Genomic DNA, 26,410 nt, shown 5'->3' with positions numbered 1-26,410 from the left:
TTGCGAGAGGGATGTCTGACTGCTGGCAGACAGATATCCTCCGAGGGGTCCTGGACTACGAGAGGGTGCAGGCCGGGCTGAGGGACCCCCCGCACCTACCCCCAGTGCACAAATTTCGTGCACCAGGCCTCTAGTGATATATAAGAAGTATATAAGAAATGGTCCTTGGCCTAAATGTATTTCCTTCTCTTATTTCTCACTTTCCACTGAATAGAGATATATCCCAGTTACGCAATAGAAACACTTTCCAAAGGAAGGTACACCAACCTAAAAATATATTTTAAATGAAATCCCTATAACAAACTCTAATTTATTGACTTAGAAATCCAAATTTCTATTTTTCACTTTTTTTTTTTTTGGTGGGTTATACCTACTTTACCATCACCTAACTGAATTTCAAATCAAAATTTCATGATTATTCCAAGTGATTGTCAGGCCCGGACACTTAGGATCATAACTGAATGTATTGCCCAGTCCATCATAAAAAATACCTGATTATGATGCTAACCAAGTGTCAATGAATGGACAGGCCACTTTTTTTCAAGAATAGCCAGTAGAAGGAGAATGTTTATTTTGTATTATCCTTCCCCTACTCAAAACTGACATCAATATCTATGACCTGATGAAAAGATGATTTATATAAGTATGCAGGATAGGGAAAAAAATAAAAGAGGAAAACAGAATAAAACTACTGTAAGGGCAACAGAATTTATTTATTTGAAAAGCACCTAGAGTTGACAAAGGTCATTGCAAAAAATCAAATGCAAATGCCAGTAAGTATTATTACAGAAGTGTACCTGTGACCCTACCACTACCTTGATGCCAAAATTTAGCCAAACATATTTAATTTGATTATCATTTTAAGAATAAGGAAGCAGCTTTAAAATCATGATTTCTCAATAGAAATGCAGCTACCACATCACAAAAAACTGAATTGTGTAAAAAAATGGGGAAATTATTAAAAAAATACTCAGTATTGTATCTCGGGATGGTAGACCATGAGGAAAATGAATCGGAAACATATATATTTAAATTAACCAACATGTAGGAAAAAAGAGAAATAAATCACAAGTATGCATTGAGTATATATCTTTAAGCTCTAGATCAGATAACCTCTAACATTTAACCACAAGGACAAAAGGGGTACACATGGCAGTTAAAAGCAGACTCTGGAGTAATATCACCTGAGTTCAAATCTGAGGCCCACCACTAAATAATTGTGGTACTTCAAGTAAGTTACATAATATCTTTGTGGTTCAATCAATCCTCTATAAAATGGGACTAAAGATAATAATGCTCATAAATGAGTTAACATACAAGATTAAATGAGTTAATATATATAAAGAGTTAAGAATGGCCCTTGGCACATAAGTGCTATGAAAGTGTTGGCTATTAGTGATTTTAGAACTCACCATTCCCTTGACTTGGGCCCAATGACTTCAAGTTTCTCACATTGTCAACTACCCTCTCTTCATTTCTTGGATTATATACCATCAAGTGTGGTTCTCTGCAAAAACGATATTGTATGTTATATATCGAAACTATTCAAACACACACATGCACGCACGCACAATGAGAAAACAGGCAATAATTTCCAAAGACAGATGGACTAAAATAATAATCTTTTTCTGCCAAATACTGAAAATTTAATAGCAAAGAAAAAAAATGCAACTGAGGGGGTCATATTACAAAGAAAGATGTAAAAACCTTGTAAAATGTATACTTTCCCCCAAAACAATGTCTTTTTGTCATTACTATTTGTCTTTTAGAGAAAAGGGATATAAATGAAACATTTTAATCTTGCATCTGGCATAGTCAAATTTTATTTTTCAATTACAGTTTATAGTTAATATTATTTTGTATTATTACTTTCAGGTGTACAACATAGTGGTTAGACAATCCTATACTTTACAAAGTGTTTCCCCTCAATATTTCTAGTTCCCATCTGGCACCATATATAGTTACTGCAATATTATTGACTACTAGAGGCCTGGTGCACAACATTCGTGCATTGGTTGGGGGGGGGGTGAGGAGTGACCCTCAGCCTGGTGTGAGTCCTCTTGCAGTCCGGGACCCCCACGACGGACATCCCCCGAGGGGTCCTTAGTATTGCGGAGGGGTCCTTGAGCCCAGCTTCTGGCTGAGCAGCGCTCCCATGTGGGAATGCACTAACCACCAGGAGGCAGCTCCTGCCTTGAGTGTCAGCCCCCGGTGGTCAGTATGCATTATAGCAACTGGTCATTCTGCCATTTGGTTGATTTGCATATTAGCCTTTTATTATATAAGATGTTTCCTATGCTATACTTTACATCCCTACAAACTATTTTTAACTTCCAATCTATACTTCTCAATCCCTTCATCTTTTTTCATCCAGTCCCCCAACACCCTCTCCTTTGACAACAGTCAGTCTGTCCTCTGTATCTATGAAGCTATTTCTGTTTTGCTTATTTATTTTGTTCTTTAGATTGTACATATAAGTGAAATCATATGGCATTTGTCTTTCTCTGACTTTTCACTGAGCATAATATGACATGGTTCACTTCTGTCAAGTCAGAATGTGGACTGACCTCACTGGAGTTTATTGGTGATAGAAGAGTTTTATTTGGAGGCAATCCCATGAAAATTATAGCAAAATTTTGATGAAGATGGTTTATTTTTGTCTAATCAACTTCATCTTTATTCATGGTATGGCATTTTTAACAAAATGCAAGTGAACTGTACTATAGTTTTCAATTCCTGGGATCAAGTGGCAAGTGCATTGTTTGTATCATAAAGTTGACTATAAAAATAATATTGGTAATTGATTATCATACTCTAATATGTGGAATTGTTTTATATACAAGTCAGTAAAAATCTTTAAGGAGCATTTCACAAAACTGAAAATTAAATGTTTCATTTAGGTTAAATAGGTAATAGGTAAAATACATACAATACAAATAAACAAAACTTTTATTTTTGAGTCATATAAATTAGCTACATGTTATGGTTTATTTGACCAATAGGCACTAGAACTTCTGAATTTGATTTAATTTACAAACAGTTGCATGTAAGCGATACTTTGCATTTAATATATCAGATCTATATTCCAGAAGACTAGTATTAACTAAACAAACCACCACCACCTTTCTGGCACATAGACTACTTACTGTCCATCTGTGTTTCTAGTTTCTTGTTTTTCATCTTTGGAGTTTTGTGAGGACTCTCCAGTATCACTGCCAAGGGCTGAGTCAGGATCACTTTTTAGTGTATTTATTATATCAGTAGGTCCAAAAGGAATATCTTGTGACTTCCCAGAAATATTTTCAGCCTCATCTTTAGGCACTTCACTCAGTTCTTCCTTTTCTTCTATCTCCTCAAGACTGTAATCAGAGCTTACTCCAGCTACAAAGAAATGAAGATAGAATCCTAAATATTAATTTGCCTCATTCATGCTATACAATCCTGGCAAAGAAGGAATTTTTAAAACAAAAATTAGCTAGACTCTTAAATTCTGGTTCAAAGCTAATAGTGGAATACTTTTCTAATGATGAATAATTATGTTAACATGTAATCAGATTATCTCAAACATATAATTCTAAATAGTTATTTAGACTTCCTTTTATTAAATGTCATAGAAAAGTCTGATTCCTTTTAAAAAATCTAATCCAAAATAGCTTTCACAGTTGGCTGATTAGCTAGTACAAATTTCCTCAAGCTTTAAAAAGTATTAAATTAAGTTTGTTTTTGTATGGGTTAATAGACTTATATGATGGCTATATTTGAGGACTACAATAAAAAAAATGGGTTAAGGGCTGTGAAAGATGAATAATTTTCACAAACGTTACATCACAGCTATCATATTTCAGCTCCAAAAGTTATAGAGGAAGAATATTCACGTGGAAACAACAGTGCTCAAATTCTTAGTGAAGATTTAAGATTTAACAACATCCAAAATATAAACGTTAAAATATTATAAAAACATAACCTAAAAGTGTGATTACTGACATTTCTTTTTTACTTACTTAGCTTTATATAGTTCGAATAGTTTTTTAAGTTTTCCAGTCCTTCTCAATTAGATAACAAAATTGAAAAAGAAAATATTTAAAATTATTTAAAACTCACAAAATATAGTACATTAAATGAAATGTAAGTATTAATTTTCAGAAGATGATTTTCTAAGTTTGTAGCATTTTACTTATAAGTTATTAAAGCTTAAAATTTCACTACTTTTAGGATCCTAGTATGTTTTTCCTGGAGATGATTAAAATGGCAAAGTTATCTGACAAATACCTCTTTGTGATAAAATCTACAATAATAAAAGTGTAATATGCTAATTAGACCAGCTGTCCTTCCAAACATCCTTCTGGACAAAGCTGGGACTGAGAGGGAAGCCAGTGCCGGCAGCCGGGGGAAGGAAGGCCTACTCTTGCACGAATTTCATGCATCAGGCCTCTAGTAGAATTATATTACATTAAATCTAGCCTGGTGAGTTGCTGTCTTAAAATTCATTCATAAAAAAGTGCTAACTAGGCCAGACGTTATTGTAGTTGCTGCCAGGCAGAGTTGTTTTCTTTTTCATTTTTAAAAACTGAGGTAAAATTTACATTCAGTAAAATTCATCACTTTTGGAGCCCTGGCTCAATGGATAGAGCGTTGGCCTGGGGACTCAAGGGTCCCAGGTTCGATTCAGGTCAAGGGCATGTACCTTGGTTGCGGGCACATACCCAGTGGGGAGTGTGCAGGAGGCAGCTGATCGATGTTTCTCTCTCATCAATGTTTCTAACTCTATCCCTCACCCTTCCTCTCTGTAAAAAAACTAATAAAACATATTTTAAAAAAATTCATCACTTTTGGAATATATGTTGAAATATCCAGTTTTGACAGAGATATATAGTTGTATGACCACCGGCACAATCAAGGTTTAGAACAATTCCATCAACCTCCAAAATCCCCCTGCCTTGAACCTGGTCTGGTGGCTCAGTTGGTTGGCACATCACCCCATACATCAGAAGGTTGCAGGTTCAATTCCTGGTCAGGCACATACTTAGGTTGTGGGTTCAATCCCTGGTTGGGGCGCATATGGGAGGCAACCAATCAATATTTCTCTCTCACATCAATGTTTCTCTCTTCTTTCCTCTCTCTCTAAAAACCAATAAAAACATATCCTTGGATGAGGATTAAAAAACACACACACAAAACAATCCATGTTCTTTGTGATCAACCCCACTCCCTAATCCCAATTCCTGGTAATTATTATTCCTATGTCCAGACAGTACGTCAATGAAACCATACAGCATCTAGCCATTTAATCTGGCTTCCTTCATTTAACATAATACATTTGAGATTCATCCATGTTGTTTCATGAATTAGTTATTAATTCCTATTTACAGATAGATGTTAGTATTCCGATGTATGAACCAACCAGTTATTTTTATTCATTCATCAGTTTAGGGACACTGAATTGTTTCCTGCTTTTGGCAATTATGAATAAAAATTCTATAATAGTTCACAAGGAAGTTTGTGTATACACATAAGTTTTCATTTTCCTTGAGAAAATAGCTAGGAGTGTGCTTGCTGGGTCATATAGAAAACAAATGCTTAAATTTTATTTAAAACAAACAAACAAAAACATGCCAAACTATTTTCCAAACTGGCTACACGATTGTACATTCCTATAAGCAGTGTATGATAATATACTAATTTTAAATAACCACTTTGAGGTGATAAGGACTCTTTCCGAGTCACTGAAAAATTGAGAAAATATTTATAACATTCAAGTATTACCTAACTATAAAGTTTTGCCACTGGTCACAAAATAATTCCAACATTTTAAAAATAAAAATCCCAATCAAAAGCAATACTACAGAAAATAAGCCATGCCTAGGTAACAAAAGAGAACTTCAAGAAAGAAAAACATGTATTTTTTATAGTTAAGTAATAAAGTTCAAATAGTTTGCCACAGAAGAAGAAAGCCAAATAGAAGAGGAACTGAAATGCTGCAGAACCACTGATTTCATTCATCTTACATCTCAAGAAAGGCCCGGTCACCTACATGTCAGAGATGCTGCGGCTGCCTCGGGCGTTTCAGGGCACTCCACGAGAGAGATGTCGTCTGCCCCTTTGGGCACAGTGCACTGTTCATGACTGGGGAGCCCAGGGCCAAGTGAGGCTTCTGCCAAAGAAGGAAAATCTGTGGAAATGGCACTTAGACAAGAGTTAAGGCAGGCAGAGACCAAGAAGTATTTCGGAAGGAATCAGATTTGTTAGCTCACAATTACCCATGCATTAAACAAGAAGAGGTAAAAGAAAAAAAAAAAGGAAGATAAATAGATATCAAGCAAAGTTTGAATAGCAATTATACCTTTTCTTCTAATACTTCCGAATTTTCTTATTTCACTTATACTGTGTGATATAATGTAATAAATTTTCTTTTTTGAAATAGATGATATCATTAATATCATTTTGGGTAAAAGTTAGGTAAAATCATTACTAGGTATCTAACGGTAATACTTTTAATTAGAGAGGAGAGGAGAATTTTTTTGTGTAAGATGTGTCAAAATTCCAACTCCTAAATATCATCTAAATATAAAAGATTTAGGAACATTTGGGTGCTTCTGAGTTCTCCCTGTATTTGTGAATATGAATTGTAAAAACTAGGTAAGGTTATATTAAGCAATTTTCATACCTATGAAATTATCCTACTGGCATCATAATAATCTATTTTTGATTATACATCATTAGCTCATCATTTTCACTTATATTTAACTTTAAATTAAGTCTAAGGATTAAGAAATTTATCTTACTCATTTTTATAATAGTTACTAATAAGTAGCTTTTATTAAAAAATATTAGGAAATAGAATCAGCTTGAATTATTTTATTTTTACCTGAATTTCATTTATTGGGAATCTAAAATGAGAACATATAATAAAAATATTTCATAATAAGTTTTTACCATTAGATTTGAACACTTTGCATGTTAAATTCATACTTAGGACAGTTGCATGAAGAATGGTGTTTTATCAACAATAAAGAGTAAAAAAAATTTTTTTTAAAGAAAAGAATGAACTATGTTTTAACTGAAAATAGATGACCAATTGAATTACAAAAAGAATGGTGCTTTACATCTTCATGTAAGTTTTCTTCTGAACACACCAAGATATGTCATTATTCTTGGAAAGGAGATTAATAACTTATAACCTGACATTACATAGGAAAAATCAGGAGACCATGTAGGGAAATGACTCAAGGAACCAGACCTAAAATTTTGAATGTGCTTATTTCATGCCCTAACCCCAGGGAAAAATATTTTCATTTCATAATATAAAATCTGGGAAATGGAGTCAAAGCATCTGTATCCCTCTCATATACAGAACATTATACCGGATTCATTCCTCAATTGTCATAAAAGATCCTTCACCTTAATTCCATGATATGGAGTAAAAGTGAATACACACCTGGGCTGAGCAGCCCCTCAGGAGAGCTTGCTTCTGAAACACTGTCCGTAGGCACTGACCGCAGGGCTAGAACACAGAAGCAGCACAAATTGGAAACAAGTCACACTCACAAAAGAAACAATTCCTTAGTAGCTTACTTTTATATAATTCCGAAAGAGACAGCCATTTTACTAACCTACTTAGATTTCCATTCCTACATGTAGTCAATCCTGAATGGTTGCATCTTTCTGAACAGATTTATAAATCGTCGCATACTCATTAGGATAATGAAGCTGCACAATCCTTTCATTTCATTTTGTCATGTTGCGGATTTTTAAAAGGTAGTTAAGTGAGAATAATTAGGGGCTAAGTGTTATTATTAAACTTAACTAAAAGCCTAAGTTTAACTATTATTGTTAATAAAAAGACATGATTTATCTATACTAATAAAAGGGTAATGTGCTAATTAGACCAGGAGACCTTCCGGACGTCCTTCTGGACAAAGCCATGATGGTGAGGCCAAGGCAGAGGTGGTTAGGGGCGATCAGGCCAGGAGGGGAGGGCAGTTGGGGGTGATCAGGCCAGCGGGGGGGGGGGGGCAGTTGGGGGTGAGCAGGCTGGCAGGGGGGGCAGTGGGGGCGAGAAGGCTAGTGGGGGGGGGAGTTGGGGGCGAGCAGGCTGGCAGGCAGAGTGGTTAGGGGCAATCAGGCAAGCAGGCAGGTCAGCAGTTAGGAGCTAGCAGTCCCGGATTGCGAGAGGGTGCAGGCCAGGCTGAGGGACACCCCTCCCCCCATGCATGAATTTCATGCACCGGGCCACTAGTAACATATCATTTTTACTGTCTATATTAAACAAAACACAATACAAATGTAATGTTAATGGGAAAAGTAGCATTACCAGTCATGTGGCTTTCATCACTTTGATGCAGGGGTATTTGGGAGGGTGGGGAAGGTGCCTTTCGCTTTGTCCTTTTCAAAGATGAGTTCCCAATGGATGTGCTACTGAGCTTCAGAGAGCCTGTCCTCACTATGTCTGCTCCACAGGAACTCTATGGGAAACAAAATGACCAAGCACAACTTCTACTTGGAAATTAATAGCAAACTTTAGGAAGACACTAACTTGACCTCAAACACATCATATGACAATATGGAACATAAAAGTCACTCATTCAAAAAACGTAAATGGAGTGTCCACCATGTGCCAGGAGCTGGGCTATGAGATGGATATGTGAAGGAAAATAAAATATGGGCCTTCTCAAGAAACTTAGGCCAGGACGGGAGACTGACGTGCAAACAAAGAATCACAGTGTAGGAGTCCTGAATGATACCGTTAAAAACTAACTTTCAAAGAAGAATCTGGAGAAAATGTTGGACATAAAAAAGCTAAAAAAGGGAAGAGATGCATATGGGATGGCGGCGGTATAGGCAGACGCGTCCCAGGTCCTGTCCCTGAGCAAATGGAGTGAGCAGCTGAGGCTGGTAGCATCCACCCCGAATTGGCGAAATTCCTCAGCTGGTGAGACGGTTTGCAGCCGGGAAGAGCAGAACTCCCCTGGATAGGTAAAAAAAACCAGGGATTTGGGCAGGAAAGTTTGCCAGACCTCTGAGCCCAGAGAGTCGGAGGGAGACCGTGTGGCAGACAGCCGCATCCCTTGGGACAGGCACAGCCCCTAACAGGGGAAAGGAGAACCGCGGGATTCCTGGCGCTGCCGGGGGAATTGAGAGCTCGGTCTGTGATCACAGAGGACTGAGCCTAAAGGGGGCAGCCTGAAGAGCTGACCAGACCATGCAGTCCCGGTAAGAGAAGAAGCTTACAGAAACCAAGCCTTCCCCGTTTCCGCGGCCGGCGTTTGTTTGTTTGTTTTCACTGAATCCTGTTCATGGGACATTTCGGATACAGACACTCACCTGTGCTGAAGAGAGGGAGAGGGTGCGGAGGAGTGGAATCTGGGGAGAGACTGAGGAGAGAAGGGGGGCCGGGAGAGGTGGCAGCGAATTGAGTGCTGAGACACCCCTGAGCCCAGGACGGAGGCAGCCATTCTCTCTGGAGAGTGAGACTCCTCCCCCCAGCCCCCAGGCAAGGAGCACAGCCACACCCAGATTCCACCCTGTAGGAGATCAAGGATTAAAATAACCTGATCAGTCCCTGGGAGTTAACAGGGTCTGGCCTATAGAGGGATTTTCAATCCCAGCAACAACACAGCACTGGTAACTCTTACACAGCCAGCTCTGGGCAGTGAACTTCCACTGGACAGAGAGGCCCTATAGCCTCAGAGGCCAACCCCAGAACACTGCCACCCAGAGGCTGACCCACAAACTGACTCTTTGCTAAACACAAAATAAGGCAGTCTGGGAAACAAATGCGGCTTGCTTTAAAATAAGGACTGTGGTTTACAACACAGAGGAACAGTGTATCGCAGGGAAACTCAACACTCTCCTGAATACCTGGCAGGTCTAAGGCGAGCCACACTGAAGAATAGAAGAACCGAAGGACCTTCACTACTGCAATATTTTTTTTTCTTTTTTCACCTTTTAACTAAGAAACCAATTTTTTTTCTTTTTTTCTTCTTTTTTTTTTCTTCTTTTTTTTTCCTTTTCTTCTTCTTCTTTTTTTTTCTTCTTTTTTCCATCACCTGATTTTACCCTTTTAATTACTACCTTCTTATTTTTAACCAGTATTATTACTGCTACCATTTTACCATTTTTTTTTTAAAGTGCCATTTTATTTTCTCTTTATTTTATTTTGGGATTAGTGTTCTCCATTCTATTTTCATCGTTATATTATTGGTTGTTTCTAGTTTGCATTCATCTCCAGGGAGCTGTTGCTGAAATTTGTTGGGATTAATGGCTGTTCTATAGGAGTATTCTCCTCATATAAAAAAGTCTCTTCCCCTCTTCCACTTCATTCTCTCTTTTCGCTCTTTTTTTTTCTTTTCCTTTCTTTTCTCGCTTTTATTTTCCCCCCTCCTTTTTCCCAATTTCATTTTTGCACTCCTTTTTTTGGTCCCTAATTTTCTTTTCTTTTTTCTCTTTTATCTTTTTCTCTTCCTTCTTCCTTATCCCCTAATTCTCTTAATTCAGGTGGTCACCTTTATTTGGGGTCATTAATATCGTGAATATATTTGTGTATAGTGCCTGGTACGTGGTGCCTTGTTGTGTTGTATTTTGTGCCTTTAAATCAACACAGCAGATCCAAGCAACAGCAACCTCCTGAGCACCACACCCTCTGCTGAGGAACAGCAGCTGTACGTGAAACCTCGCCCCACCAGCCAGAAGAGCCACCACAGCTGTGAACAGCACCCACCAGAGGAGCTGCTGCCAACTGAAGAGCAGCTGCTACCGCAACCACCCGAAGAGCAACCGCAGACCAAGGAGTCACTGCCACCAAGGGAGCAGCCACTGAATGACTCAACGTCTAGATATGTCAGTGAGATCAAACATGGGTAGACAAAGAAACCCCCAAAGGAAAGAGAAGGAGGACTCTCCAGAAAAGCAGCTAAGTAATACAGAGGCATGCAACATGACAGAAAAAGAATTCAGAATAAGGGTCCTAGAGTGCATAAACCAGATGGAGGAAAAAATCGACAACCTCTGCAAGAAGCAAGAAGAAACAGATGAAAAAATCGATAACATATGGAAGAAGCTAGAAGAAACAGATGAAAAAATCAACAACTTAAGTAAGACCCAAGAAGAAATGAAGTGATATAGCTGCAATGAAAAACTCCATTGAAAGTATCAACAGTAGACTAGGAGAAGCGGAGGACCGAATTAGTGAATTAGAAGACAAGGAAGCAAAACACACCCAAAACGTACTGCAATTGGAGAAAAAAATGAAAAGACAGGAGGAGAGCCTAAGGGAGCTTTGGGACAACATGAAACGAAACAACATACGAATAATAGGGGTACCAGAACAACAGAAGGATGAACAAGGATTAGAAAACCTATTAGAAGAAATAATATCAGAAAACTTCCCTGAGGTGGGGAAGAAAAAAGTCACACAAGCCCAGAGAGTACCAAACAAGGTGAACCCAAAAAGACCCACACCAAGACACATCATAATTACCATGGCAAATGTTCAGGACAAAGAGAGAATCTTACAGGCTGCAAGAGAGAGACGGAAAGTTACATACAAGGGATCTCCCATTAGATTGTCAAATGATTTCTCAACAGAAACACATCAGGCCAGAAAAGAATGGACGGAAATTTACAAAGTGATGCAAAGCAAAGGACTGAATCCAAGAATACTCTATCCAGCAAGGCTATCATTCAAACTTGAAGGGGAAATAAGAAGCTTCACAGACAAAAAAAGGCTAAGGGAGTTTATCACCACCAAGCCAGCAATGCAAGGAATGCTAAAGGGACTGGTATAAAAATAAGAAATAAAAAGCTCAGAAAGAAAACAGCCACACAAAAACAGAAATGCCTACAAACAAGTACCTTTCAATAATAACTTTAAACGTAAATGGACTAAATGCTCCAAATAAAAGACATCGAGTGGCTGAATGGATAAAAAAACATGACCCATACATCTGCTGTCTACAAGAAACCCACCTCATTAGAAGGGACTCACACAGACTGAAAGTGAAAGGATGGAAAAGTATCTTTCAGGCAAATGGAAAGGAAAAGAAAGCTGGGGTAGCAATACTTATATCGGACAAAATAGACCTCAAAGTGAAGGCCATAACAAGAGATAAGGAAGGTCACTTCATAATACTAAAGGGATCAATACAACAAGAAGATATAACCCTGGTAAACATATATGCACCCAATGCAGGAGCACCCAAATTCATAAAAAAAACTCCTGGAAGATATCAAAGGAGAGATCGACAGCAATACAATCATAGTAGGGGACTTTAATACACCACTGACAGCAGTGGATAAGTCCTCTAGACAAATAATCAGCAAAGATACAGCAATCCTAAATGACTCACTAGATCAGATGGACTTAGTAGACATCTTCAGAACACTTCACCCGAAAGCCAGGGAATATACATTCTACTCAAATGCTCATATGACATATTCAAAAATAGACCATATATTGGGTCACAAGCAAAGTATCCCCAAATTCAAGAAAATTGAAATCATAAAAAGCGTCTTCGCAGACCACGATGGCATAATATTAGAAATAAACTACAATAAAAACAACCCCAAATACTCAAACACCTGGAAGCTGAATAGCATGCTATTAAATATTGATTGGGTTACCAATGAAATCAAAGAAGAAATTCGAAACATCCTGGAAACTAATGACAATGAAAACACAACAATCCAAAACCTATGGGACACAATGAAAGCAGTCCTGAGAGGGAAGTTTATAGCTCTACAGGCCTATCTCAAAAAACAAGAAAAAATGGTAGTAAATCATCTAACTCTACAACTCAAAGAATTAGAAAGAGAGCAAGAAAACCCCAGAGTGAGCAGAAGGAAGGAGATAATAAAGATTAGAGCAGAAATAAATGACATAGAGACCAAAAAAACAATACAGAAAATCAATGAAACCAAGAGCTGGTTCTTTGAAAGGATAAACAAGATTGACAAACCTCTAGCAAGACTCACCAAGAAGCAAAGAGAGAGGACCCAAATAAACAAAATCAGAAACGATAGAGGCGAAATAACAACAGACCCCACAGAAATACAAATGATTGTTAAAAAATACTATGGACAGCTCTACTCCAACAAACTAGACAACCTGGAGGAAATGGACAAATTCCTAGAAAAATACAACATTCCAAAACTCAATCAGGAAGAATCTAAAAATCTCAACAGGCCAATAACTATGGAAGAAATTGAAGCAGTCATCAAAAAGCTTCCAGCAAACAAAAGCCCAGGACCAGACGGCTTCACAGGGGAGTTTTACCAAACATTCAAGGAAGAACTAAAACCTATCCTCCTCAGACTACTACAAAAAATTCAAGAGGAAGGAACACTTCCAAGCTCATTCTATGAAGCCAGCATCACCCTAATACCAAAACCAGGTAAAGACAACACAATGAAAGAGAATTACAGGCCAATATCCCTCATGAACATAGATGCCAAAATCCTCAACAAAATCTTAGCAAATCGGATCCAGCAGTACATCAGAAAGATCATACACCATGACCAAGTAGGATTTATCCCAGGGATGCAAGGATGGTACAATATCCCCAAATCAATAAACGTGATACATCACATAAACAAGTTGAAAGAAAAAAACCACATGGTCATATCAATTGATGCAGAAAAAGCATTTGACAAAATTCAACACCCATTTTTGATAAAAGCTCTCAGCAAGGTGGGAGTAGAAGGATCATACCTCAACATAATAATAGCCATATATGACAGGCCCACAGCCAACATCATACTCAATGGACAAAAACTAACACCATTTCCCCTAAGAACAGGAACAAGACAGGGATGCCCCCTCTCACCACTCCTGTTCAACATAGTACCGGAAGTGTTAGCCATTGCAATTCGGCAAGAAGAAGAAATAAAAGGCATCCAAATTGGAAAAGAGGAAGTAAAACTGTCCTTATTTGCAGACGACATGATATTATACATACAAAACCCTAGAGACTCCATCAAAAAGCTACTGGACTTAATACATGAATTTGGCAATGTAGCAGGATACAAAATTAACCCCAAGAAATCCGAGGCATTTCTATACACCAATAGTGAACTTTCAGAAAGAGAGATTATAAAAACAATCCCGTTTACCATCGCACCAAAAAAATTAAGCTACCTAGGAATAAACTTGACTAAAGAGGTAAAAGACCTCTACTCAGAAAACTACAGGACGTTGAAAAAAGATATAGAGGAAGACATAAACAGATGGAAGAACATACCGTGTTCATGGATTGGTAGAATCAACATCATTAAAATGTCCATACTACCCAAAGCAATCTATAAATTCAACGCACTTCCCATTAAAATACCAACGGCATACTTCAGAGATCTAGAACGAACTCTCCAAAAATTCATCTGGAATAAAAAAAGACCCCGAATAGCTGCAGCAATCCTGAAAAAGACCAAAGTAGGTGGGATCTCAATACCAGATATCAAGATGTATTACAAAGCCACTGTTCTCAAAACTGCCTGGTACTGGCACAAGAATAGGCATATAGATCAATGGAATAGAATAGAGAGCCCAGAAATCAGCCCGAACCAATATGCTCAATTAATATTTGACAAAGGAGGCAAGAACATACAATGGAGCCAAGATAGTCTCTTCAATAAATGGTGTTGGGAAAATTGGACAGATATATGCAAGAAAATGAAACTAGACCACCAACTTACACCATACACAAAAATAAACTCAAAATGGATAAAGGACTTAAATGTACGACAGGAAACCATAAAAATTCTAGAAGAATCCAAAGGCAACAAAATCTCAGACATATGCCGAAGCAATTTCTTCACTGATACAGCTCCTAGGGCACTTGAAACGAAAGAGAAAATGAACAAATGGGACTACATCAAAATAAAAAGCTTCTGCACAGCAAAAGAAACCATCAACAAAACAACGAGAAAACCCACTGTGTGGGAAAACATATTTGCCAATGTCATATCTGATAAGGGCCTAATCTCCAAAATTTATAGGGAACTCATACAACTTAACAAAAGGAAGATAAACAATCCAATCAAAAAATGGGCAAAGGACCTAAATAGACACCTTTCAAAAGAGGACATTCAGAAAGCCAAGAGACATATGAAAACATGCTCAAAGTCACTAATCATCCGAGAGATGCAAATCAAAACAACAATGAGGTACCATCTCACACCTGTCAGACTGGCTATCATCAACAAATCAACAAACGACAAGTGCTGGAGAGGATGTGGAGAAAAAGGAACACTTGTGGACTGCTGGTGGGAATGCAGACTGGTGCAGCCACTATGGAAGACAGTATGGAGTTTCCTTAAAAAACTGAAAATGGAACTCCCATTTGACCCTGTGATCCCACTTCTAGGAATATATCCCAAGAAACCAGAAACACCAATCAGAAAGGATATATGCACCCCTATGTTCATAGCAGCACAATTCACCATAGCTAAGATCTGGAAACAGCCTAAGTGCCCATCAGTAGATGAATGGATTAGAAAACTGTGCTACATCTACACGATGGAATACTATGCTGCTCTAAAAAGGAAGGAACTCTTACCATTTGCAACGTCATGGATGGAACTGGAGAGCATTATGCTAAGTGAAATAAGCCAGTCAATGAAGGAAAAATACCACATGATCTCACTCATTCATGGATAATAGAGACCATTATAAACTTTTGAACAATAATAGATACAGAGGCAGAGCTGCCTCAAACAGATTGTCAAACTGCAGCAGGAAGGCCGGGGAGGGTTGCGGGGCAGGAGGTAGGGGGGTAAGAGATCAACTAAAGGACTTGTATGCATGCATAGAAGCATAACCAGTGGACATAAGACATTGGGGGATAGGGGAGGCTAGGGGACTGTCTAGGGCGGGGGGATAAAATGGACACATATGTAATACCCTTTGTAATACTTTAAGCAATAAAAAAAACAAAAACAAACAAACAAACAAACAAAAAAGGACTTCTATGCATGCATATGAACATAACCAATGGACACAACAGTATGGGGGTGAGGGCATGTGCTGGGTGGTGGGGGCAGCCGGGGAGAGGTCAATGGGGGAAAAAGGAGAGACTTATGTAATACTTTAAACAATAAAGAATTAAAAAAAGATTAAAAAAAAAAAGGGGAAGAATATTTGTACATTAAGGGAGCTGGCTTGATTAATATTTCTCTTTTTAGCATGAATGCATCAATGACAAACATTTCAAAAATCTATATGTCTAGCCTATGCAAGGTCATTTGAGGTCACAACTCTGTGCACAGCTAATGCTCATGCTCATGTGATTGTCAGCAGACCCTATGACAATCCTGCCTCATCAGGCTGGCCAGAGCCATGTCCCCTTGCTTTCTCTTTCTACTTAACAGAGTTATTCGTAGTTTTTGTCTCCAGTTTCTCACCTCCCACTTGAACCTTTCCAATCAGATTTCCCCAACCTTTGATCCATTAAAACTGTTTCTATCAAAGTCCTCAATGACCTTCACTACAACTAAATCAGTGGTTACTTCCTAGAACTAATTTGTTTGACCTGTTAGCAGCATTAAACAGCTTTGACCACTCTCTTAGAATCCTTTCTCTTATACTTCCTGTTTACCACATTTCTCATTCTCACAGATCTGAACTCAGTTTTCTTTGTTGGTTGCTTTTCATATCAATTCTTGGACACGCATATTCTCTTCAGTATCTGTGCTCACTCTCTTGGTAATCTTCTCTGTCCCCTCAGTTTATGTGTGTGTGTGTGTGTGTGTGTGTGTGTGTGTGTGTGTGTGTGTGTGTATTCCAATTTTAGGCCTCCATCCTGGGCCTCTATCTCATCTCCACTTAATATCTAAGACCATTTCAAACTTGGCAGGTCTGGAAATGAGATTCTGATAACCCCTCCTTTACCCCCTTCTGTCAAAACTAACCCTGCTCTCATAGCTTTCTGTTTCAATAAAGAGCAGGTCATTCTTCCATTTGTTCAGGCCAGTGACTTTGGAGTCACCCTCATCTCCTCTCTCTCACACTTCACATTCATAACATCCTATTGCCTCACCCAGCTCCATGGCTACACATAGCCCAAATTATCATCAACAACTTGCTAATTGGACTCTGCTGCCACTTGCTTTCTTACAGTACTTTCTCAACATAGCAGCAAAAGGATCCTGTTAAAACATAAGCCAGATTAGGTTACTTTGTTCAAAACCTGCTAATAGTTTCCCAATTGACAAAAAATAGCCAAAGTCCTTGTAATGACTTCTAAGGCAATTGGCCGCCCGGCCCCTAGCTCCCTCTAACCACCTCCTTCTATTATGTAGTCTCACTCCAGGCCAGACACACTAGCCTTCCTGCAGCTCCTCAGATGTGCCAGAGTGCTCCTGCCTCAGGATGGTTGCATTTGCTGCTCTCTGTGCCTAGAATACTCTTCTAATAACGTAATGTCTTACTCCCTCATTTTCTTCAGGTCATTTCTCAAATGCCACCTTTTCAATGAGTTCCTCATTGACCCCCCCTTCACTTCCTGTCCTTCTTCCCCAACTGATCTTTATAAATAGCATTTAATAGTTTTCTAACATTCCATGTACTTGGCTTATTTACCTTGTTTATCGTTTGCTTCTGCTATGGTTGACCATAAGGGCCAAGATGTTTTTCCTTCCTATTTTGCTCATTGCTTTATCTCCAGAACATTGGCTCATAGAAGTTTCTCAATAAATATTTGTTGAATGAATGTCATCATGAATGAAATACTGCCCTCGTCATTTGTAAATAAAAGGACTTGATATACTTGGACTTGGAGAATACCTAAAGCGTGGGTCTTTTCGATATTTATGAGACAGTGCAAGTACTAATATACCTAAGAGGAGAAAACTAGTTCATAGGAACTTTTTTTTTTCAGTCGTTATGCCTTGCTTCACACCGAGAAAAATGTAGCAAATTTTTGTATGTTGTAATATTGTAATATTTCTGCCAGAGAAGAAAAGGAAGCCTGACCCCGAAGAGAAAAATGTGAGTTAGTTGTCATCATTGCCAACTGTGTTAGGTCATCTCACAGGAGAAGAAGCAGAGTTAGGTCCAGCAGCAGGCACTTGATGGAACACAACTCTTAGAAAGGTTAGCTCATCTTAACAAAAGAGGTAGAACAGGGTGGCTCTGGGCTGACCTAGAGTCTAACCATTAAAATCCTTCCATACCAAGTGATAAACAGCTGGAGCCACCACTCTCCTCTCCCCTCATTACTCTGGTCCCTGCTCCAGAACTCCTAGACCTCTCCATAATAAAACAAGAAAAGACTTGAAGCCTCCCACCCAGATTTTGATTCAGAGTCACTAAAGCTAACTCTGATTAAATCTGAGGTTCACCTCCATTTCCTGTGGGCAGGGAGTAGAGCCTCAAATACTACCTGGGCTTTTAAAACAATTAGGAGAATGACCCTCGGCAATATACTAGCTGAGAAAAAAGTGTAATGATGGATGGGCAGTATTTAAATATCATCTTAAGTAGAATATTACATTTAAATAAAAACATAATATTCTTACTGATATGTCTCTGTGTTCCACAACATTCACCTGATATTTATAAAAGTAACAAATTTAGCAATCATTTGAGAAAAGGACAAAAATACTCCAAAAACAATGTGCACGTCACTTTTCAAAATATGTGATCTAAACATCAAAGGCAGTAGATGTCATTTTCTTTCTTGATGCATTTACTAATGTAAAACGCCATTAAGTCCTGCCATTCCTATCACAGAAGCTTATCAGAAAGAACGGAGTCAGTGAGCCATAAATAATTGCTGAACGCATGCAGTAATGGCAGAATTGGATTTGCTTCCCAGCTCTATGCTGAAAACTTGTTTTCCATGTTTTGACTGATTACTTTCATGAGTTCTATGCTGAAAACTGGTTTTTCCCCTTTAGGTCAGATTCCCAATTACTGTCATTTATTGGTCTTTTCTATTACCTGATAAAAGCAGTCACAACATGAATTTCTCAGACAATTGTATCTGTTTGGGAATTAGAGTGCTTAAATTTGGGTTATAATATAATAAAGCAGACAGCATAGGGGAAAAAAAGACACTCACTGGATGTACCGGTTAATAATGCGGATTTTTTTTCAATAGATGCGGAGTTGCACATATATTGATATATATGCGATTTGATATGTATGCTGTTTTGTTGTATTGAAAACAAGCTTCAAAACTTCATAGGTCAAATTTCCTGAAGGTGTTAACATCATAGATATTTTTACAGTTAAAAATGTCGAATTTCATGCCAAAAAAAGAGGGCAATACTTTATTTTAAAGAAAAGTGCTGCTGAAAGTTATCGTATACTTCGGGAAGCTTATGGTGAAGATGCTCCATCTCAAGATACTTGTAAACACTGGTTTAAAAACTTTAAAGGTGATGATTTCGATGTGAAAGACAAAGAACGTCCAGGTCAACTAAAAAAGTTTGAAGCCAACAATTACAAGAATTATTGGATGAAGATGCATGTCAAACTCAAAAACAACTTGCAGAATGATTAAATGTTGCTCAGCAAACAATTTCTGGTCATTTACAAGCAATGGGAAAGTTTTTAAAGGAAGGAAAATGGATGCCACATCAACTGAATGAAAGACAAATGGAAAAACAAAAAGTCATCAGTAAAATGTTGCTTCAACAGCAGGAAAGAAAGTCTTTTTTGCATTGAATTGTGACTGGCGATGAAAAGTGGATTTATTTTGATAATCCCAAACGCACAAAATCATGGATTGATCCCGGTCAACCATCAACATTGACTGCAAGGCCAAATTGCTTTGGAAAGAAGACAATGCTCTGCATTTGGTGGGATCAGGAAGGTGTGTATTATGAGTTTCTAAAACCAGGTGAAACCATTAATACTGATCGTTACCAACAACAAATAATCAATTTGAACCATGCTTTGATCCTGAAATGACCAGAATGGGCCAGAAGACATGGCAAAGTAATTTTGCTCCATGATGACACACCATCACACACTTCAAAACCAGTTAAAGACATGTTAAAAGATCTTGCCTGGGAAGTATTAACCCACCCACTGTATTCACCAGACCTTGCTCCTTCAGATTACCACTTGTTCCAATTGATGGCGCACTCACTTTCTGAGCAGCACTTCAAAACGTACTAAGAAGTAGAAAATTGGGTCTCTGAATGGTCTGCTTCAAAACAAGAAAAGTTCTATTGGGACGGTATCCACAAATTATCTGAAAGATGGGGGAAATGTGTAGCTAGCGATGGACATTATTTTGAATAAAGCACTTTTGATGTTTCTCTTGAAATTATCGTGTTTTCTTTGGATTACAAAATCTGCATTATTAATCGGTTAATAGTTAAACCGCACTATTAACCAGTTAACAGTTAATCTGCATTATCAATTGGTTAATAATTAATCCACACTATCAACCAGTTAACAATTAATTTGCATTATTAATTGGCTAATAATTAATCCACACTATTAACTGGTTAATAATTAATCTGCCCTTTTAACCAGTTAATAGTTAATCCACATTATTAACAGGCTAATAGTTAATCCTCACTATTAACTGGTTAACAGTTAATCTGCATTATTAATCGGTTAATAATTAATCCACGCTATTAACTGGTTAATACTTAATCCATATTATTAACCGTAATAATGCAGATTTTGTAATCCAAAGAAAACACGATAATTTCAAGAAAAACATCAAAAGTGCTTTATTCAAGTAATGTCCATCGCTAGCTACACATTCCCCCTTCTTTCAGGTAATTTGTGGGTACCGTCCCAATAGAATTGTTCTTGTTTTGAGGCAGACCATTCAGAGACCCAATTTTCCACTTCTTCATACATTTTGGAGTGCTGCTCAGAAAGTGCGTGTGCCATCAATCGGAACAAGTGGTAATCTGAAGGAGCAATACAACAAAATAGCATACATATCAAATCGCGTATATATAAACATATGTGTAACTCCATCTATTGAAAAAAATTCGCATTATTAACCGGTACACCTAGTATATACAAAGACTCACAAATTTATCTAAATCTATTCACAACTCAAAGACAGAAAATAATAGGCTCATATATTTCATTTATCACCCTAGGGCAGTGATGGCGAACCTTTTGAGCTCGGCGTGTCAGCATTTTGAAAAACCCTAACTTAACTCTGTTGCTGTGTCACATATAGAATTTTTTTGATATTTGCAACCATAGTAAAACAAAGATTCATATTTTTGATATTTATTTTATATATTTAAATGCCATTTAACAAAGAAAAATCAACCAAAAAAATGAGTTCGTGTGTCACCTCTGACACACGTGTCATAGGTTCGCCATCACTGGTCTAGAGGTTTTAAAATAAGCTAACTTTTTGTGCATGACATTTATATTTCTATGGATAAAGAATTTAAAATTTGTCAAAAACAACATAACATTTCTGTTTCACAAATGCTAAAAAACTTCAATAGCATTTGTGAAGACATTTGACAAAATAATGCATTTTAGAAGGATAAAGCCCTGAATGTATTGGTGGAGCACATGTTCTATAACTTGATTCTGTGAGATTTAGACCCTTGTCCCTGGAGGAATCCCTGGGCCTTGAGAAAGGGATGTTCTATATCTACACTGACGACAGACATCCCTTTCCTAGGTAAAAGCCTGCAGAAAAAGGGAATCTAAGTGAGAAGATCTAAAAGTTTCTGAATGTATTGTAGCCAAGAAAATGTGTGTGTACTGAGGGATATGAGTAGAATACACTTATCTAGCATACAATATTGGGGAGGATCCTACCCCAAGAATAACTACTGTCAGAAAGCAGGCTAGCTAAACTACCACAGTTATTTCAATAAATCCATCATGAGTTCTCACAGAAAGTGTTAGAAGAAGAAAGAGAAAAGGCAAGGAAGGCCACCGAAGCCACCCAGCAGCAATTTTAAACCCTGTTTGTTCCTCTGTACTCCAGGAGTATGTTCCTCATAGGCCTCCAACAGTTCTCTTCTTGCCTCAGTCAGGGTTGACTGGCCCAGTAATTTTGAGTGTGTTTGTCTAGCTGGAGCGAGGCTTCCAGGGGGTTTGCAAGTTGGAAGGCAGCCCAGTGTAATGATTACCAAACAAATGAGCTTTGGAGACATTGCCAGGGCTTGAACCAGGGAGCAAGGCATTCATTGCCGCTGCAACCTTCAGCCTCTTCACCTATAATGTGGAAAAAGTAGGAATACCTACTTCAAGGGTGGCTTCGAAGCTTCAGTGAACGAGTGCATAAAAATTTAGCACAGTGCCTAGCATACAGTTCACAATCTGTAAATATTCGCTAATATTATTGTACATAATTCATCTATCTTAAAGTATATGAAAGTGATCTGTAAATAAAATAAGCAAAGTATAAAGAATATGGGTAAAGGAGATATTTATTCTAAAATTGCACTTTTGCTTTAGTGACAATGATGGTGGGAATCCTATTATTAATCTCAGTTACAATAACCCTTAAAACCCCACAGCCTCCAACATTCAGGACCTTGTGACCAGGTCACTGCATAAGCATTTTGTGTAATTCATGTGTGAAAACTCCACTGTTAAGTCACCTCAGGCAGCCTCATCAGACCTTAAAGAAATTTAGCCCAGCCAGAGTGGCTCTGTGGTTGGGTGTCGACCTATGAACCAGGTCACAGTTCAATTCCCAGTCAGGGCACATGCCCGGGTTTCAGGCTCCATCCCCAGTGGGGGGCATGCAGAAGGGAGCCAATCAATGATTCTTTCTCATCATTGATGTTTCTCTCTCTCCCTCTCTGAAGTAAATACACACACACACACACACACACACACACACACACACACACACACACATATATATATATATATATATATATATATATATATATATATACATATACATATATATGTATATAAAGAAGTTGAATGCCAGTTGGTTAAATTTTAGTGATGGGTATATGGCTGTATATTGTATACAAATTTGAAATATTTCATAAATTTAATGTGAAAAACTAAAATGAAAGAATTGCTTAGAACTGTCTTTAGCTTTTCTCACTAAGATACATTTCTTTTGTCAGATTATGACTGAAATTTTGAAAAAGGAGTTGAGATTAAATTATTTTTAAGTCCAAAGAATTTACAAACCAAGAAAACAGAGAGGTGTCTGCTTACTAGGGGAAAAATACTTTGGTTAATAATTCAAGATATTCAATTATTTACTTTAGTTAAAGTCACTAAATCTGCTTGCCACTAGGGAAAACTGCACCTCTAACAAGAATGCTTATCACTGAATTTTATGGCCTGTGAAAAGGAAATATTGCATAGAGAAAAAGAATACACCAGCGAAAGTGGCAAGGTCAAGTTGAAAAGAATGCCAGAGAGTTAATCCTTGAGAATTCACACCCGGATCAGAATTCACTAGTTCAAAATGGAACGAAGTTTAGCTGAATAAAATAGAATTGAATGGCATTCAGCAGATTTACTGAGAAACAGCTCTGTACTAGTTATTAGATCACTTATTAATTATAGGTGAATTATAAGATGTGGGCCATTTAAATAAATATATTCTGGATAGAAGATTAAATGAAAGAATATAAATAGAAAAATAAGAAAAAATTGAATTAAAGGATGGAAATACAGAGGCTCAACTTCAATATTGAATATTTCTATTAGAAGCTTTTGGGTTTTTATTTCTATTTATAATATGATTTCCACATGTGGGAAGGGGTGTGGTTGAAGGAAAGAACCTAAGCAATCCCTTAAAATTGTCTTAAAATTCATATAGATCTTTTTCTTCTTATGGAACATATTCATGTTATCTTTCTCCAACCTGGACATTCTCAATGGTATAAAACATTTTTAAATATTTTATAGTTGACATTAGCTATATATAATTGACTATGAATTATATACCAATGACTGAACTTTTATATAATGGAAAGTCAAGCTGTAACTCTCTTAACTCTTGATGGAAGAATTCTTTCTAACATAATTTTACAACTTAGATAACAAATCAATTATACTTCAAAACAGTTATTATCTATACTAATAAAAGGGTCATATGCTAATTAGGGTGGATGTCTTCCGGACGTCCTTCCAGACATCCTTCCAGACAAAGCCTCAGTGGCTGCCTGAGGCTCAGGCAAGCTGCGGATGGCGGCTGCCACTGCCAGAGCTGGGCCAAGGCTCAGGCAGCCGCTGCACCCAGCAGTGGCTGCAGCAGAGGCCTGATGGGGGCATCGCCTTCCCCTGATGGGCCGGTCGCCTCCCACAGAGGGAGGCCAGATTGCAGCTTAGGCCCGTTCTCCATGGGGAGCAGGCCTAAACCGTCAGTAGGACATCACTTGAGAGCTCCCAGACTGTGAGAGGGGGCAGGCCAGTCTGAAGGACCCCCCCAGGGCTCAAATTTTCATGTAGCGGGCCTCTCGTAACATAATACATATATAATAGAAGTATGAGGCATTATTTTAAATGAGTAAAATAGGTACAGCTGTGAAAGCAAGATTTTTGTCATAAAAAATCATTTTTATTATTAATTTGATCATAAAACTAGCATGATATCATATGAGATACAAACAATACATACACTGGGGAGGGAAACAATCACTGTAAATCCGAACAAATCTAGATTGCCTCATAGGAATTTGTGTACTCCACCTTCTATGTATCTTTCACACCTGTTTTTACACACGCATACATGCATGCATGTTTTGGCTTGTATTGGATGAAAGCATATGTGCCACCACCTTTCTTTGTTTATGATTATTTCTTAAAGAAAATGCTGTATTTTTGTTGGGGCCAGGACAATTTCTTTTGCTGCCCTGAATCTTCTTATTCTACATACCCTTTTCCTTTTTGAGTAGTACTTCCTTCTAGCTCCCCGCAAAACTAGAATTTATGTCTTCTATTTTCTTATTCTCTATAATAATATGTTTTAAGATTTTTTTCATGTATAGCACTGAAAGTCTTAGGCTATATAAGTAAACTTAGATTAGGAAAAAGTCATATCATATGAAAGTGAGGGGGTTTAGAAATAGGAGTGACATTTCAGGTACCATGTGACTATAATTACAGAAAAGAGAAATGGGCCTGGAGCTCTTAAATCCACACTATGTAAGCATTCACCTATTATGCCATTTTTAAGGATGTTCCTATCAATCTGCCAAAATACATGCTATGAAAGGCAACAATGAGATTAGAGATGGATTCATTTATGGACAGAGACAATAGAATAGTAAAGGCCTGGGAGGGGAGGGTATGGGTGGAGGGGATCAATGGGAAAGAACAAACAAACAAACAAATGATAAATCAGTAATACTTTCAACAATAAAGATAAATTTTAAAAAAGAAAAGATTGTCAATGTTTCATGTTGCTACTGTACTACAGGGTTTTAAAATCCTCAGATGAGTAATACCAGGACTATCTGATTAACACTGGTCAAGCCAAAGGTCTATGCAACAAAGTACATTCATTTCTTAAAGATTAATTTTAAAAAGACAACGAAGAATAAAACAATTTTATAATATTAGAGTTAAAAGAGACTTTTGGAAATTTAGTTACAAAGCCCTACTTGGGAGAAACCCAAGCCATAAAGAAGTTCATGGCTTATTCCAGGTAGAAGACAAAGACGACAATGAGAAAAATAACAATGACAAACAAAAATGTAATAGTCCTATTAGGAGAATCCAAGACTATCTCTGGAGCCAGGCTAGGGCTTCTTCTGCCACAATAAACTTCCTTTCCAGCCTTCTCCATTCATACCATAAAAAAAAAAAAAAAGAACCCCCAAATTTTATACAACCCCCGTGTTATATACCCTTGCAAGGCTTTACATTTATTTTCCTGAAGCAATCTGTGCTTTCATTTACCAACCCCACAATACTTTAAGATAACATGTAACCAAGTCACATTAGTGGTAATCCCTTATGTATACATTTTTTAGATGCCCAAAGATCATGAATAAAAAAAGACAAAGTGAACCAGAGCTCAGGATCAAGTTAAAAGGACAGAGGGCGGTGGTAACCATGGTTCTTTGAGATCATTGTGATCAAGACAAAGAGGTGTCTAGGGCAGGGTAGGAAAATGCTAAACATTTACAGATCAACTGAGTTTAAGCCCTCTACCAAGTAATGTAGTGATCACGGGAACAAACTGGGACCAACTCCATTCATCCCAGAAAGAGAGTCAAAGCTGCAGGCCAGGCATTATCCTAATGACCCCACCATTTTTATCATTGTGGCTCCAAAATCAGGCCTGCTTCTCTCTGCTTTGTCCTCTGTTAATAGAAGCTGGTTACCAGCAAAAGGCATGTCTCCCCCATGAGATCCCAATGTCACAGGGTAGAAAGACTAAATAAACTCCATACCATCAGATCTTGTAAAGAAAGACTCCTATCACTGATTATTTTCGGTGATGTCGTATTAACTCAGTATGCACCTCAGAGAGGCACAGTCTTGGAA

At 37.8% G+C, this 26,410-nt stretch overlaps 1 protein-coding gene across 12 annotated transcripts in view; it reads right to left on the bottom strand.

Annotated features, from left to right (window-relative positions):
• COBLL1 (cordon-bleu WH2 repeat protein like 1) overlaps positions 1-26,410 on the bottom strand; it is a 159,775-nt gene that overhangs the window by 17,957 nt on the left and 115,408 nt on the right. For 8 of the 12 annotated variants that reach the window (XM_036318552.1, XM_036318546.1, XM_036318548.1 and 5 more), the window contains 5 exons: positions 8,312-8,462; positions 7,436-7,501; positions 6,032-6,169; positions 3,147-3,381; positions 1,413-1,507 (listed from right to left, as the gene is read on the bottom strand). In XM_036318552.1, coding sequence (XP_036174445.1) covers positions 1,413-1,507; positions 3,147-3,381; positions 6,032-6,169; positions 7,436-7,501; positions 8,312-8,462 — 685 coding nt within the window. The remainder of the gene's footprint in view (positions 1-1,412; positions 1,508-3,146; positions 3,382-6,031; positions 6,170-7,435; positions 7,502-8,311; positions 8,463-26,410) is intronic. The other 4 variants (XM_036318549.1, XM_036318550.1, XM_036318553.1 and 1 more) reach the window with 2 other exon arrangements.

The sequence above is a fragment of the Myotis myotis genome, unplaced genomic scaffold (assembly GCF_014108235.1).
Source record: "Myotis myotis isolate mMyoMyo1 unplaced genomic scaffold, mMyoMyo1.p scaffold_m19_p_8, whole genome shotgun sequence".
NCBI classification, from domain to species: domain Eukaryota; kingdom Metazoa; phylum Chordata; class Mammalia; order Chiroptera; family Vespertilionidae; genus Myotis; species Myotis myotis.
This window is presented reverse-complemented; position numbering and strand designations above follow the sequence as displayed.